This window comes from Ctenopharyngodon idella, chromosome 2 (assembly GCF_019924925.1).
Source record: "Ctenopharyngodon idella isolate HZGC_01 chromosome 2, HZGC01, whole genome shotgun sequence".
Classification (NCBI taxonomy): Eukaryota; Metazoa; Chordata; class Actinopteri; order Cypriniformes; family Xenocyprididae; genus Ctenopharyngodon; species Ctenopharyngodon idella.
The window spans coordinates 15,839,788-15,853,682 of record NC_067221.1 but is presented as its reverse complement, the minus strand read 5'-3'; the positions used below and the strand labels follow the sequence as shown (position 1 = coordinate 15,853,682).

Genomic DNA, 13,895 nt, shown 5'->3' with positions numbered 1-13,895 from the left:
ACCTCGTAACACTAACAAGTCACATGACACCGGGGAGAGAAAATGGCTAATTGGGCCCAATTTGGACATTTTCACTTAGGGGTGTACTCACTTTTGTGGCCAGCGGTTTAGACATTAATGGCTGTGTGTTGAGTTATTTTGAGGGGACAGCAAATTTACACTGTTATACAAGCTGTACACTCACTACATTGTAGCAAAGTTTTTTCAGTGTTGTCACATGAAAAAGATATAATAAAATATTTACAAAAATGTGAGGGGTGTACTCACTTCTGTGAGATACTATAGTTTCTTCTCTTTCTTGTCAGTTTCCGACGTTGTTCACGTAAGCAACACGGCGCATAGTCGCATACGTGTGATGCTGATGCAGGAGCTGGCCAATACTGAGCTGGCATTCTGACATATAACACGGAAGCACTGCACTGTGTTTACAAAGCGAACAGCATCAGAGGCTGACACGGAAGAGAAGAAATTGAATAAAGTCTTCTTCTTTTTTTCGTGCACAAAATGTTTTTTCTCGTCACTTCATAACATTAAGGTTGAACCACTGCAGTCACATGGACTGTTTTTAACAATGTCTTTATTGAAAGTGGTAATTACGTTGCAGTCTACTGGGGGTCAGAAAGCTGTCGGATTTCAACAAAAATATCTTTGTGTTCTGAAAATGAGCAAAGGTCTTAAGGGTTTAGAACAATATGAGGGTGAGTAATTAATGACTGAATTTTCAATTTTGGGTCAACTAACTCTTTAAAATATATCACTGTTTCCACAAAAATAAATAAATAAACGTTCAGAATAAGAAATGTTTCTTAAAGGACCAAATCAGCAGATTTTACTTTTGAAAATATATTAAAATAGAAGACCGTTATTTATAATTATATTTCACAATTTTACTGATTTTACTGTATGGACTGACCATACACACAGAAAAATAGTAATATTGTAAATTTAAAAGAACTGTTTTCTATTTGAGTATGTTTTAAAATCTAATTTATTCCTGTGGTGTCAAAGCTGAATTTTCATCATCATTACTCCCTTCTTCAGTGTCACATGATCCTTCAGAAATCATTCTAATATGCTGATTTGCTGCTCAAGGAACATTTCTTATTATTAATATTGAAATCAGTTGTGCTGCTTAATATTTTTGTGGAAACCGTGATACATTTTGATCAGTTTAATGTGTCCTTTCTTAATAAAAGTATTAACTTCTTTAAAAAGAAATGCTGACCCCAAACTTTTAAATGAGTCAATGTAGTTTTAACCCATATTAATTTGGTAATATTAAATTATTTTAAACAAGTACTTTATAGGTTCAATATTTTCTTTCCAAAAAACTGAAAATCAGATGCTGCTTATTGTGTTTTTCCCTTTCTGACTATACATACTTTTTTTTTTATTACTATTATTTATATAATGAAGTCACTGTCCAAATCAAGATCCTTGTCTGGTTCGTCATAGGGGCTGGTATTAAATGCCTTTAGATAAGTAATGGTTATCAGTTTTTAGGGTGTGTTCAGGGTTTCTATGCACTTAAATAATTGATCCCTCCTTTCTTAAGTAATTTATTGTTTTCTAGCGTCAGCTTGGATTCAGTCTTATCTCCATGGAGATTTATAACACAGAACTTAACACTTTGCTGTCCTTATTCCTCAATCTAAATGGTGGCTACAATACTAAAGCTTTTTTATGCTGAGCCCTTTATGTTTTTAAAAGCTATAAAAAGTCTTAATATACCGTCAACCTCCAGGAAATGAAGGAGCATTTGTCTTGAACTTAAATGTGCACTTTGAAACCTCCTGCTGGCTGCTCCTATGTTTTCATAATCAATGTATGCAACATCACAGTCACTTATGAAAACAACTGCTTATATGACACCCAAGCAATTACATTGCAGTCCAGTATCTGTTCACTGAGACTATGTAAATGAATGTATCCTCTAGAATCTCACAGTTTTACTGCTTAACAGCCACTCTGACTCAAATAATAAAGCTGTCCTCTGGTACCATCTTCCCCTTGCGTGAAAAGTCCAAAAGGCACATGTTGTGCGTGGTTAATGGATAGGGTTTTTTTTTTTTGATAAGATGCACAGCATTTCAGATTTCACATATTAATGTCTCAAACCACCAAGAATCTCTTGGTTTTGAAGTCCTTGCCTAACTAGTGATTTGCTGCTTACTTTGTTTGCAGTACAGCACATTGGAAACTTAAAGAGTGAATCTCTCAGACTGGTGATGACGTCCATTCACAGCCCTCAGTGGTTGATGGTGAAAATCAGCACACAATGGAGCAAAGTCTAGGGGCCATAAAGAGATGAAAACTAGGGACACTTCCTTGTTGCTGTCACACAAGCGGATGGAAAAAGTATTTCTGGACACGTATGACTTTTAATTCCTTCTTGGAACTGGTCAGCAAGGGTGTGTTGTCCCCGGTTGCCATTCATCAAAGTCATAGTTTTTAGCCGTATACGCTTTGATGAGGGTTACATTTCCAACCGGTTAATTTAAGTGCCTTTATATTTATTTAAGTGCCTTTTTTTGGTTTTTAATTTTAGTTAGATGCCTGTGATACAAAAAGGATTGTCCAAATGGTGATGTTAAAAAAGGTAATTCATTTTATGAATCTTTAATTAATTTGTTTATTTGTTTCTTATTTTATTTGTCACAGTGATGTTTTTTTTTTTTTTTTTTTTTATTCATTTTACTCATTTATTCATTTTTTCTTCATTTTATAGAAGTAATACATTTGTATTGTGAACAATTCATTGAATGACATTTTCAAGGCTTTAAGTTGGTTGTGGGTAGTGTTTGGTATTAAAATGTAGTTAATGTGAATCTGAATCTAGGGGGACCACTTCTGGATTGACTCCAGTATTGGGGTCCCTATTGGAGGGTGTGTGAAGATCTCAGAGAGTGGACGCTATTACCTGACTGATGATGAAGGGAAGGTAAAAATGATGACTCAGATGACTCATACACTAGGAGAGACCGGGCTAGTTGTCACAGAGGCTTTATATAGCAGTGGGTTTGTGCGCTGGTTTTTAAATACTCAGTTCAGGACCCTCTTAAAATTATGTAAATAAGTATTTTTTGTGAATTCTGTCCTCCAAACTACAATCTAAATTACACTATAATCATATTTTTGCTAATCTGTGTTCTCAAGACAAGTGTATTTCTCATAAATGCCATGTGGATCAAATTGTCACTTGTGTTTTAAATGTTATAGCTTGTAAAAAGTAATACGCTATATCTACTCCACAAACTTTTGGCAACAGATTACAAGCAATATTATTAATTAAATTCAACAAATAGAATTGAGTTCGAATTAATCAAATTAATTCCTTAAATGTCAACCATTTAAAATTAGTAAAATTTAAGTAAAATTTAAACAAAAATATCTGAATAACAGACAGACGTCAAAGATGAATTAAGAACTCTTAATTTTTTATTGCCAACATTGAAGACACCTGATGATAACAAGCAGAATCTCTGAAGGAAAGAGAAACACAAGAAGTAACAGAGGTTTAGATGTTGATGTTTATTTTATTGAAAATGTTTGGTCACCATTACGGTGATCAGTGTTCCATTTAGTTGGTCAGTTTGACTCTGCTTTTTATGTCAGTTTGTGGTTTTTGTAATGGTCTTTGCCAATTTTACACATTTTAAATGGTTGACTTTTAAGGAATTAATTTGGTTAATTCTAACTCAATTCTTATATGTTGAATTTAATGTTTAATGCCAGTTTCATTGTGACAACAGTTCCTTAATGTGTGTAATATCCGTTCTGTAAACCCCAACGCTTAAAATTAATTGGTTTGAGTAGGGCAAACTCAAACAAATTAGTTCCATCAAATGAACTTTTATAAGTATTTAAAATGAAACTGACATGTTTTAAGTAATCTGAATTGTTTCATTGTTTTGAGTTTTATGAACTTGTTTCTTTTAATTTAGACAAACTTAAATTTAACTAAAAAAGGGCTGGGATTTCTATTTCCTCAAATGTTTTTTTAGTTTTGCCGACTTATCCGGGTTTACATTTGTGTTGTCAAAAAAGGTTAAATGTGTACAGTATCTTTTTTTCTTCTTCTTTTTTTTTTTTTTTTTTTTGTCAAGACTTTAAGATAAGCGTCTATACAGAAAATTAATTAAATAAATATACACTGAAAATATTAACTTGAGTAAAAATGTGACAACTTGCCACACTCTCCTCTGTATGCCAATGAAATATTATATCACAACACATTCTTTAGTGTTGTAGTTAATCTACATTTGTCTAATCAGATGAATCTCAAGTATTGTGATGGTTTTCCCAGGACCACTTTATCTCGGAGGGAGAGAGGGCCAGTCTTAAGCCTATGCACCCCACCTCAGTAGAGGGTGTGGATGACATGATCAGACTGGGAGACCTCAGTGAAGCTGGTTTACTCAGAAATCTGCTGATGCGCCACAGACAGGGTATTATATATGTAAGTACATTCATGTTACTTTGTCATAACAAAAATGAATTGATTTGATGATTTTTAGTTATCCTGTGTAATCATCATAATGATAATGTTTTTGCAAATTATTAGTATTTGAGTTTAGTATTTGATCGTAATTTTAAAAAAAATGCTACGGTAAAAACCTGCTAATTGGTTAAGAGTAAGTTCCCTTACTCTATATGTTGAAAAACTGTGCTAGAGCTAATGGGATATTTCATGTAATTTTACGGTAAGATAAAATTACAATTGATGTACAACTTTTAGAAGTGAAAATGAACAAGTCCGCTTATAATTTACAGTTTTTTTTACGACTGTGTGCTCATATATATATATTAGTATTTACCTCAGCTTGCAGAAAAACTTGTGATGAATTTGGCTCATCGTGTGGTTTTCTTTTTACCACCTGTGTTTTTAAGGTGGTTGTCAGTATATTATATAAACAGATTATAGCAATTTGGTATATTAACATTATTTCAGTTGATTAAATATACATTTTACTGTAAATTTAGGTTAAATCTGTAAATTCAGTTAAATTTTCACTTTTTTGTTGAAATTTCTTCCAAAAATTGTCTTGCATCCCACAACGTTTACTGTCTCACATTAATTCACATCAATACACATCAACATCAAATAATAAAACACACTACAATGGACACCACTTGATACACAAAACCACATATAAGTATGTAAACACACATCCAGCTGCAGTGCAACAATTTAGTCCATTCCCTTCTTCAGAATCCTGAGGCCTACTTAGACCCCCAATTCTGGTTTATTAATTTTACTGACTGATGAATAAAAGATTTCCGTGATCTATTCTTTCTAGCTTATGGTCTTTCTAGTTTACTTTCTAGATGTAAAAGTAAGTCTTCTGTTTGATTGCAAAAGTTGATATTCCTCATACAGAATATGGAAAGGGTCAGACATAATTTTACTTGTCACGAACAACATTTTTTTTCGTGTACAGCTCATGAAAACTTGGCTCAAGCATTTGGCCCACAATCTTAGTTTAAAGAGATATCAGTCTAGCCAGTTGAGCTTTGAGTTTAACAGTAAAGCTTTAGATGTTGCTACCGTATTTTTACGGTAAAGCTCTGGTAACCACAGATGCCATTTTTACTGTAAATTTTTGTACAAAAATTGTGAAAAATTAGGTTTGTCTGTCTTTCGCTGTAATTACAGCAGCACATGATCAGTGTCACAAATTGACCCATTTGATTAGTGACCTAGAAATAGTGTAAAATCTGAAATATTTATTAATAATTTTTAAATCACAAGGTTTCATTGTTGTAAATCCTAAAACTTTTTGTTTTTTGGGGGTTTTTTTTAGGTTAAATTAAATTTAGAAGCCCAGGTTTTCAGATGTGGTCTCAGATATTTAGATCCCACTGTCTATTTAAGCTGTGTGATGTATTTTGTTTTTTCTGTGTGTGCTGTTTAGACCTATATTGGCTCTGTCCTAGTGGCAGTGAATCCCTATGAGATGCTGCCCATCTACACAGCTGATCAGGTGCACCTGTATCACAAGCGTAAGCTGGGCGAGCTCCCACCACACATCTTTGCCATTGCTGACAGTTGTTACTTCAACATGCGCCGCAATAACCGCAACCAGTGCTGCATTATCAGGTACATATTTGATCTTTTCTTCTGAACATTGAGAATCTAATCTAATGGCTGTATTATGAAAGTAGTAATTTTATATGGTTAGTATTGTAGCAAATTAGTTTTAGTTAACAAAAGTTTTATTTAACTAAATCACGAACACATAATCTAACAAAAACATACATACAAATCACGCATACAGGAAATGAGAAAGTGGAAGTGAATTAAACCGTAGCATAACAGAGGAATGGAGCTATGAAAAGAGTCATTTAACGAGCTGGAAGAACCATCAGTTTCTCACCATAAAGCACCTTTGTTAACAAAGGGGTTCACAACTTAATACTAAATTGCTGTTTAGTGTTCAAATGTACGATACTTGCAATTGGCTTAGCTGTTGAAGAGATATGCAGTCTCGGGAGAAATTGATGGTTCGGTCCGATGGTTCTGAAGTTGTAATAAATATCTTCGGCGTTGAATGAAGAAATGACGACAAACAGTAATAACACACAAAATGTACATTCAATGCATGTTCATTCATTAGGCAGATTTGTCAATGAATTAATGGAAATGATTCCATTTCTATGGGACTGCATGTCTGTCTCTTGTAGCATGTACTTTTCTGAGCAGGCACTATCTCCCAAGTGTCTTTGACATGTATGAAGGGAGCAAATGGTGATAGTTCTCAGTGGGGAAACCAGATATCACGGAGTCTGCATGGATTAGGGGCTGTGAAGATTAACTTTTACAATTGTGTGTTTGATCAATCCAGTCGTTACAGTATGTAAGAATGTAGAAGTGGCTATAAATGGCTATAAATACAGGTATGCTGCTTATGTAAGGAATGTGGTTACATTTAGTCATATATCATAACATCATAAAATTTGCGCATGTTGTAGTCAATGTACAAAATGGAGTTCTGCTCTTTGCGTACTTGGGTTAATGCTAAACAGTGAATGTAAATATTCTATTCTATTCTATTTGCTAATGCCAGAAACAGTGAATGTAAAAAGCCATCAAACCCAATGGTGTAGAATGGCTTTGTTAATTATTCTATTCTATTCCATTGTTTTTGCAATGTTTGTTTATTATTAGCTTTAAGGGTTTTCTTCACCATCATATATAAATCAATAAAATATAAATAACAAATGTGAAAGTAGCAGAGTTCATTCCAGATTTCGCCTTTCATATTCTGATTTAATATTTGTTTAATCGCACAACAGCTCTGTGTCAATGGATTTGACCACATTTATATTTATTAATTTAGCAAACAATGAACGAATAATAAACGCTTCTGTTTTGTGTGTCAGTGGAGAATCTGGTGCAGGAAAGACCGAAAGCACTAAACTGATTCTTCAGTTCCTGGCTGCTGTGAGCGGGCAGCACTCCTGGATAGAGCAGCAGATCATACAGGCCAACCCTGTCCTGGAGGGTAAGCACTGAACATCATCCTTGTTTGGTGGACTAGTTCAATCTTTTCCGTAGAAAGCTGTCTCACTTATTCATATTTTACAGCCTTTGGGAATGCCAAAACCATTCGCAATGACAACTCCAGCAGATTTGGGAAATATGTGGAGATCTTCTTTAATAAACAAGGTGTTATAGAGGGAGCTCACATGGAGCAGTACCTGTTGGAGAAGTCTCGTGTCTGTCATCAGGTGAGACTAAGTTGCACCCTACATGAGAAAGCAAAAGCATCAAGAGCTGTGTGCTTTTATGAGCGTCATTGGATTCAAATAGTGCTTATGAAAATTATCTTTAATGTTTGATAAATACTGTAGTCTTGCATTTTAATGATTAAAACCTAAAAATGAAATGAATTTATTTAATTTTTAAGGCACCACAAGAAAGGAACTACCACATTTTCTATTGTATGTTATCTGGGATGCAAAGTGAGCATAAGAAGACTCTCTCCCTTGGTAATGCATCACAGTTCAAGTACCTGACTGAGGTGAGCGCTTCAATTCGTGTTTAGTAAGTTTAAGAGAGGATAACTGTAACACGTTATGCTCATGATGTACTCAGTAAATGTTTAACTCTAAGTTTTGGAGTATTGTTGTGAATTTAAATGTATAATTTGAGTCAGATACAATTAAATAATAACTACATCACTGGTGTTACATCCATTGAGTGTTACATTCACTCCTGCTCTGATATTCAGATTCCTATATCAGGTTTTGATATTAATAATAACTGAAATACAATATCTGACTCTCCTGATTGTTGTCTAGGGGGATTGTTTGACATGTGATGGTCGGGACGATGCTGATGAATTCGGACGGATTCGCGCTGCTCTAAAGATCCTCACTTTCTCAGACAAGGACTGCTGGGAAATCTTCAAATTACTGGCTGCCATTCTCCACATGGGCAATATCAACTTTCAGGGTTAGTGTGTATAACCTAATAATATGAAAACTATCTTCCCATTAAAAAGTTTATAATAGCATAAATTGAAGTTGACCGATTTGCTCATAATCTTTTTTCAGGCACTATAATAAATAACATGGACAGCTGTGACGTTCTGTCATCAAATAATTTTTCTGTCTCTGCCAAGTTGTTGGAGGTACAGACAAATGCTTCTTCAGAGCTAATGCTGATTTAGCACTTCAAATCATTTTTTAAGCTTACTTTCTTTTATGTAATCAAACATTTGGCTGCTGAATGTATTTGATGACAGCACTTCTGTCACATTGCAGGTAGAAGATGCAGTTCTTGAAAAGAGTCTTACCTATCGCTCCTTCATGACAAACAGAGAGATAGTCGCCAAACCACTCAGCTCAGAGCAGGCCACAGACACCAGAGATGCTTTTGCCAAGGTACCCAAAAGCTCATTTTGGAGATTTAACATAGATAGAGGATTAGTTACACTATACTTTCAAACTTTTTTTTTTAAGAAGTCTCATTTGCTCACCAAGGCTGCATTTATTTAACATACAGTAAACATACCAAACAACATATCAAACATACAGTAAAAAAAAGTAATTTTGTGAAATATTATTACAATTTAAAATAATATTACTTGCTATTTTAATATTTTAAAATGGTATTTATTCTTGTGATGCAAAGTTGAATTTTCAGCAGCCATTACTCCAGTCTTCAGTGTCACATGACACTTTGGTGCTCAAGAAATATTTCTGTGGAAATCATCGTGATTTTTTTCAGGATTATTTGATAAAAAGAAAATTCAAAAGAGCAGTAATTATTTTTTGGTAGCAATGTAAAAGTCTTTAGTGTTAATTTAATGTGTCCTTGCTGAATCAAATGAATACATTGCAACTTACTGACCCCAAATTTTTGAACATGGTGTATACCCAACAGACATTCAGGCTTCCTAAATGCTCATTATTGTTGCACATGTCAGTTAATGTTTGTCCTACTCCCTGACAGGCCATGTACGGAAGGCTGTTTGTTTGGATGTTCACAAAAATAACAGCGCCATTCACAAACCCCAGACTGATGAGTCCTCTTACACGCGCAAGTACATTGGACTGCTTGACATTTTTGGCTTTGAGAATTTCCCTCAGAACAGGTAAGTGTCTGTTGACTAAACTAATAATTAGTTTAAACTACAAAATATAATGTTACATTAACATGGTTGTTCAGCAGGGGTTTAAAGTACTTAAGTAATTGTATTTCGATAGACAGACACAGACAGACAGACTGATGATAGATAGATAGATAGATAGATAGATAGATAGATAGATAGATAGATAGATAGATAGATAGATAGATTGATTTTTTTTGTTTTTTTTTACATTTAAGTATGTTTTGCTTATAGTTGTACAATCAATTTTGACACTACCCATGCTTTAAATATCTCTGTGCTTTTGCCCACTATTTAGTTTTGAGCAGCTGTGCATTAATTATGCCAATGAGCACCTGCAGCAGTTCTTTGTGAGACACGTCTTTAAGCTGGAGCAGGATGAATATAGTAAAGAAGGCATCTCATGGAAGCGCATTGCTTTCAATGACAACCAGAAAACCCTGGACCTGCTGGCCGTTAAACCTCTCAACATACTGGCTCTGATTGATGAAGAGAGCCACTTCCCTAAGGTGAGTTTCATCAGCTGCATGGTCTGGTTTATATAGTAATATTTTGTCTGTGCTCACCACATGTTGTCCTTTTTTCAATGCAGGGAACAGATGCCACAATGTTAAACAAAATGAACCAAGAACACAATGGGAACAAACTGTACATCTCATCCAAGAGCAAACATGGCATGCATTTTGGGATTCAGCACTTTGCTGGGCTGGTTCATTACGACTGTGAAGGTACAATTCATTACTTAAAGACTTTAAAAAGCAAATTGTTACTGGTCTGAAAGGTGTGTATTTTGTCAGGTTTTTTGGAGAAGAACAGAGATGCCCTGAGCATGGACATGATGGAGCTGGTTCGGAAATCTTCCAACAAGTTGCTCAAGCACATCTTTGAGAAGGAGATGAATACAAACTCAGTCAAGAATGCTAACAAAGCCAACAAGATCCTCATGACGCCAAAGAACTCATTACGTGTATGGGACAGTTATTAAGCAGATTGACAGTATTGACTCAACATTGACAACAGATTTTCAATAAATTGTCTCTCTTGTGTCACACAGCAAGTAAATGATTCGAGGCGGCAGATATCTACTCTGAGTGGCCAGTTCCGTCAGTCTCTGGACTCTCTGATGAAGGCCCTGTCTCTTTGTCAGCCTTTCTTCATACGTTGCTTCAAACCAAATGACAAAAAGATGTCCATGGTATCAATTTACATGCCTTAAGTTACATGTTTTATACTGTGTAGCCATCAGAACACCTTTCAAATCATGTTTTTCTTTTATCTTCCTTGTCAGGTTTTTGATAGAGAGCTCTGCATGCAGCAACTTCGCTACTCTGGAATGCTGGAGACCATTAGAATACGCAAGTCGGGATATCCCATCCGGCACACCTTTAAAGATTTCCTGTACCGCTATCGTGTGCTCCTGAAGACTGTAGATTGTGACCCCAAAACTGTATGGGACAGTATGATTATTTACAGATGTGATGGTCTAAATATGTGAATTATTTAATATAAAGTGATAGTTGATTAATGTAGATGAGTTTTGTTGGCTTAATGTGTTAGCATCCATAGCTGGTCCTGAAACTTAATACCTGTCAACCAATCATTGCCTTATGGCTGTGATTGGTTGCTAGGAATAATGTGTATATGATGTTGATGTTGAAGTGTATCATTTCTGCACCACTAGCATGCAAGTATCAGCAAAACGCAAATATTAATAACCAATTTCGAACGTGTTCTCTAAACACTCCCCCCATCTGCCACTGGTCAGAAATTCTAGTAGTCCTGCCAGCATCTTCACACAGCCAATGCTAATGTGTGCCTGCATCACGCTAGTGGAGACACTCAAAACTGAGCAATGTTTACACTTTGTGGGAATCCTTAATTTTGTCTACGCATATTAAACTGACAGGAGAAAGTAAAAGAATTACACACTTCAGCTTTAAACATGATGAATGTACCAGGTTGGCAAAATTTGATAAATAAAATATCTGTTATTTGTTTATCAGGAGCCTCCTTCCAGCTGCTGTGCAGCCATCTGCAAGGCTATGATCAAAGAAGAAGAGGACTGGAAGATTGGCAACACCAAAATCTTTCTCAGGGTACCTCAGGCTTTCTCTAGTATATTATAAGAAGTTTATATCAATATCTGTATACATCCCTGTAATGTTAAATCTGCTTTCCAAAGGCCTTGTTGCCATTTTTAGTATTATATTAAACATAAACTACTGTTCAAAAGTTTGGGGTCCCTAAATTAAAAAAAAAAAATAATTAATACTTTTATTCAGAAAGGACACATTCAATTTTAAAGCTTTCTAAAGACATATGATGACCATATAATGGTCACGCCGGCGCAACTGCCGACCCCAGGGGGTTAAAAAAATTATATTTCAAATAATACTGTTCTTTCTATTCATCAAAGAATCAGCATATTAAAATGATTTCTGAAGAATCAAATCACAGATTAAGAGCATAACATAATAAAATAAAAAAAACACCAAAAAAAAAAAAAAATCATATTGACCCCAAACATTTGAACGGTAATGTTATATATTTTTTCACACAAAGATTTTCTTGCATCGTGTGTGGTTCATTTCTCCCTGTTCCAGGATCATCATGATTCCTACCTAGAAATGGCGAGAGAGCAAGAGCTTTATAGGAAGGCACTTATCATCCAAAGAGTGATGCTTGCCCATAAGGACAGGTTCGTTCCCTGCTGTCGTAGTGTTTCTTTTATGTAGTTGTACAGCTATTTTAAACTAAGTCTTTCTTCATCCACATACAGAGCAGCTTTTGTAAAGAAGAGGAGGGCAGCTCTGGTTTTGCAGAAAAACTGGCGTGGCCACAGAGACAGGAAAGACTTTTGCAAAGTAAGCTTTGCAGGAACATCTCATGTCTGTATGAAATAGCCCTTAAAATTAGTGTAGTGACATAATGAAACCTTGTTTCTATTTACCTTGTTAGCTCAAGCAGGGATTTGCTCGGCTGCAGGCGAAAGTGCGCAGTCGGCAGCTCCATACAGAGTATAAGCGCAGGCGGGCTGCAACCATCACTCTACAAACACAGACCCGTGGCTACCTCGCCAGGAAAGACCTGAAATGTAAAAAAAAGGCAGTGATACTTCTGCAGACACAGACCAGAGGACTGCTGGCCAGGAAAACCCTCAAGAGAATGAAATCAGATGTGAGTTTATAGTGGAATGGAGCAGACCACCTTCTTTGTAGTACTTTTTTGCAGAGTGTTTTTTGCTTTATATACACTACCGGTCAAACGTTTGGAATATTTAAGATATAATTAAAACAGTATTAGAGAAATAGTATTACAATTTAAAAGAACTGTTTTCTGTCTGAATATATGTTAAAATGTAATTTATTCCTGTGATGGCAAAGCTGAATTTTTATCAGCCATTACTCCAGTCTTCAGTGTCACATGATCCTTCATGATTTCTGATCATGTGACACTGAAGACATCAATCATCAAAATTCAACTTTGCCATCACATGAATACAAGTACATTTTAAAATGCTCCAATTGAAAACAGTTATTTTAAATTGTACTAATATTTCACAATATTACTGTTTTTACTGTATTTTTGGTGAGCGTTAGAGACTTATTTCAAAAACATTTAAAAATTAAAGCTGCAAGCAGCGATGAAAGGGCCCTCGCACCCGGGCTCATTGCCACCCGTTGGACTTAGAAAAAACAGCGAACAGTGGGTGACATGCATGTAAGCGAGTAAATATGGGAAATATGGCAAAGTCATTTCAAAGTGCCACACTTCCTGCTGCCAACAGGTGGCGCTTTGACTGTAACTGAATATTGCCATGTAGATGTCTTCAGACCAGGACTGTTATCAAACATGTGAAGTTTGGAGCAGATCAAACATTGTATGCCTGAGTTACAACAACTTCCTGTTTCATGGCGAAACATCGAACTTTGCCAGGCCGCCACGGACACGCCCTTCAGCGAAAACTCAAGATCTTCGCAATTTAACGTCTCAAAGGCCTTTTGATTAGACTGACCAAATATGATGTTGATCTGATTAAAGCTATAAGTGGAGTTTGTTAAAGTACAATGTGTGGAAATGGCAAAAACTGCCAAAATTTTGCAGAGAAAATTCAAAATATCTCACTTCCTGTTGGGTTTACAGATTTTGCACCCCAGGGCTTTTTTGTAGGTATTGGGCTGTTACATCTGTCTACTGAATTTCATACCTGTACATGAAACGTAGCACGAAGGGCACTTGATTGAAATTTGTAGGTGGCACTATCGAGCCCATTTTGAC

General features: G+C 35.5%; 1 protein-coding gene across 1 annotated transcript; it reads left to right on the top strand.

Moving 5' to 3' along the window:
• Window positions 1-1,401: 1,401 nt before the first annotated feature.
• LOC127499944 (unconventional myosin-VIIa-like) lies at window positions 1,402-12,806 on the top strand. Its single transcript, XM_051870674.1, is given in 21 exon segments — window positions 1,402-2,599; window positions 2,840-2,941; window positions 4,307-4,459; window positions 5,916-6,100; window positions 7,384-7,505; window positions 7,589-7,731; window positions 7,911-8,024; window positions 8,305-8,458; window positions 8,560-8,636; window positions 8,770-8,889; window positions 9,461-9,485; window positions 9,488-9,602; window positions 9,916-10,126; window positions 10,210-10,345; window positions 10,415-10,584; window positions 10,672-10,812; window positions 10,906-11,064; window positions 11,621-11,713; window positions 12,221-12,315; window positions 12,397-12,481; window positions 12,576-12,806. Coding segments are annotated over 21 exon segments (2,649 nt in total). The 5' UTR covers window positions 1,402-2,581.
• Window positions 12,807-13,895: the final 1,089 nt, after the last annotated feature.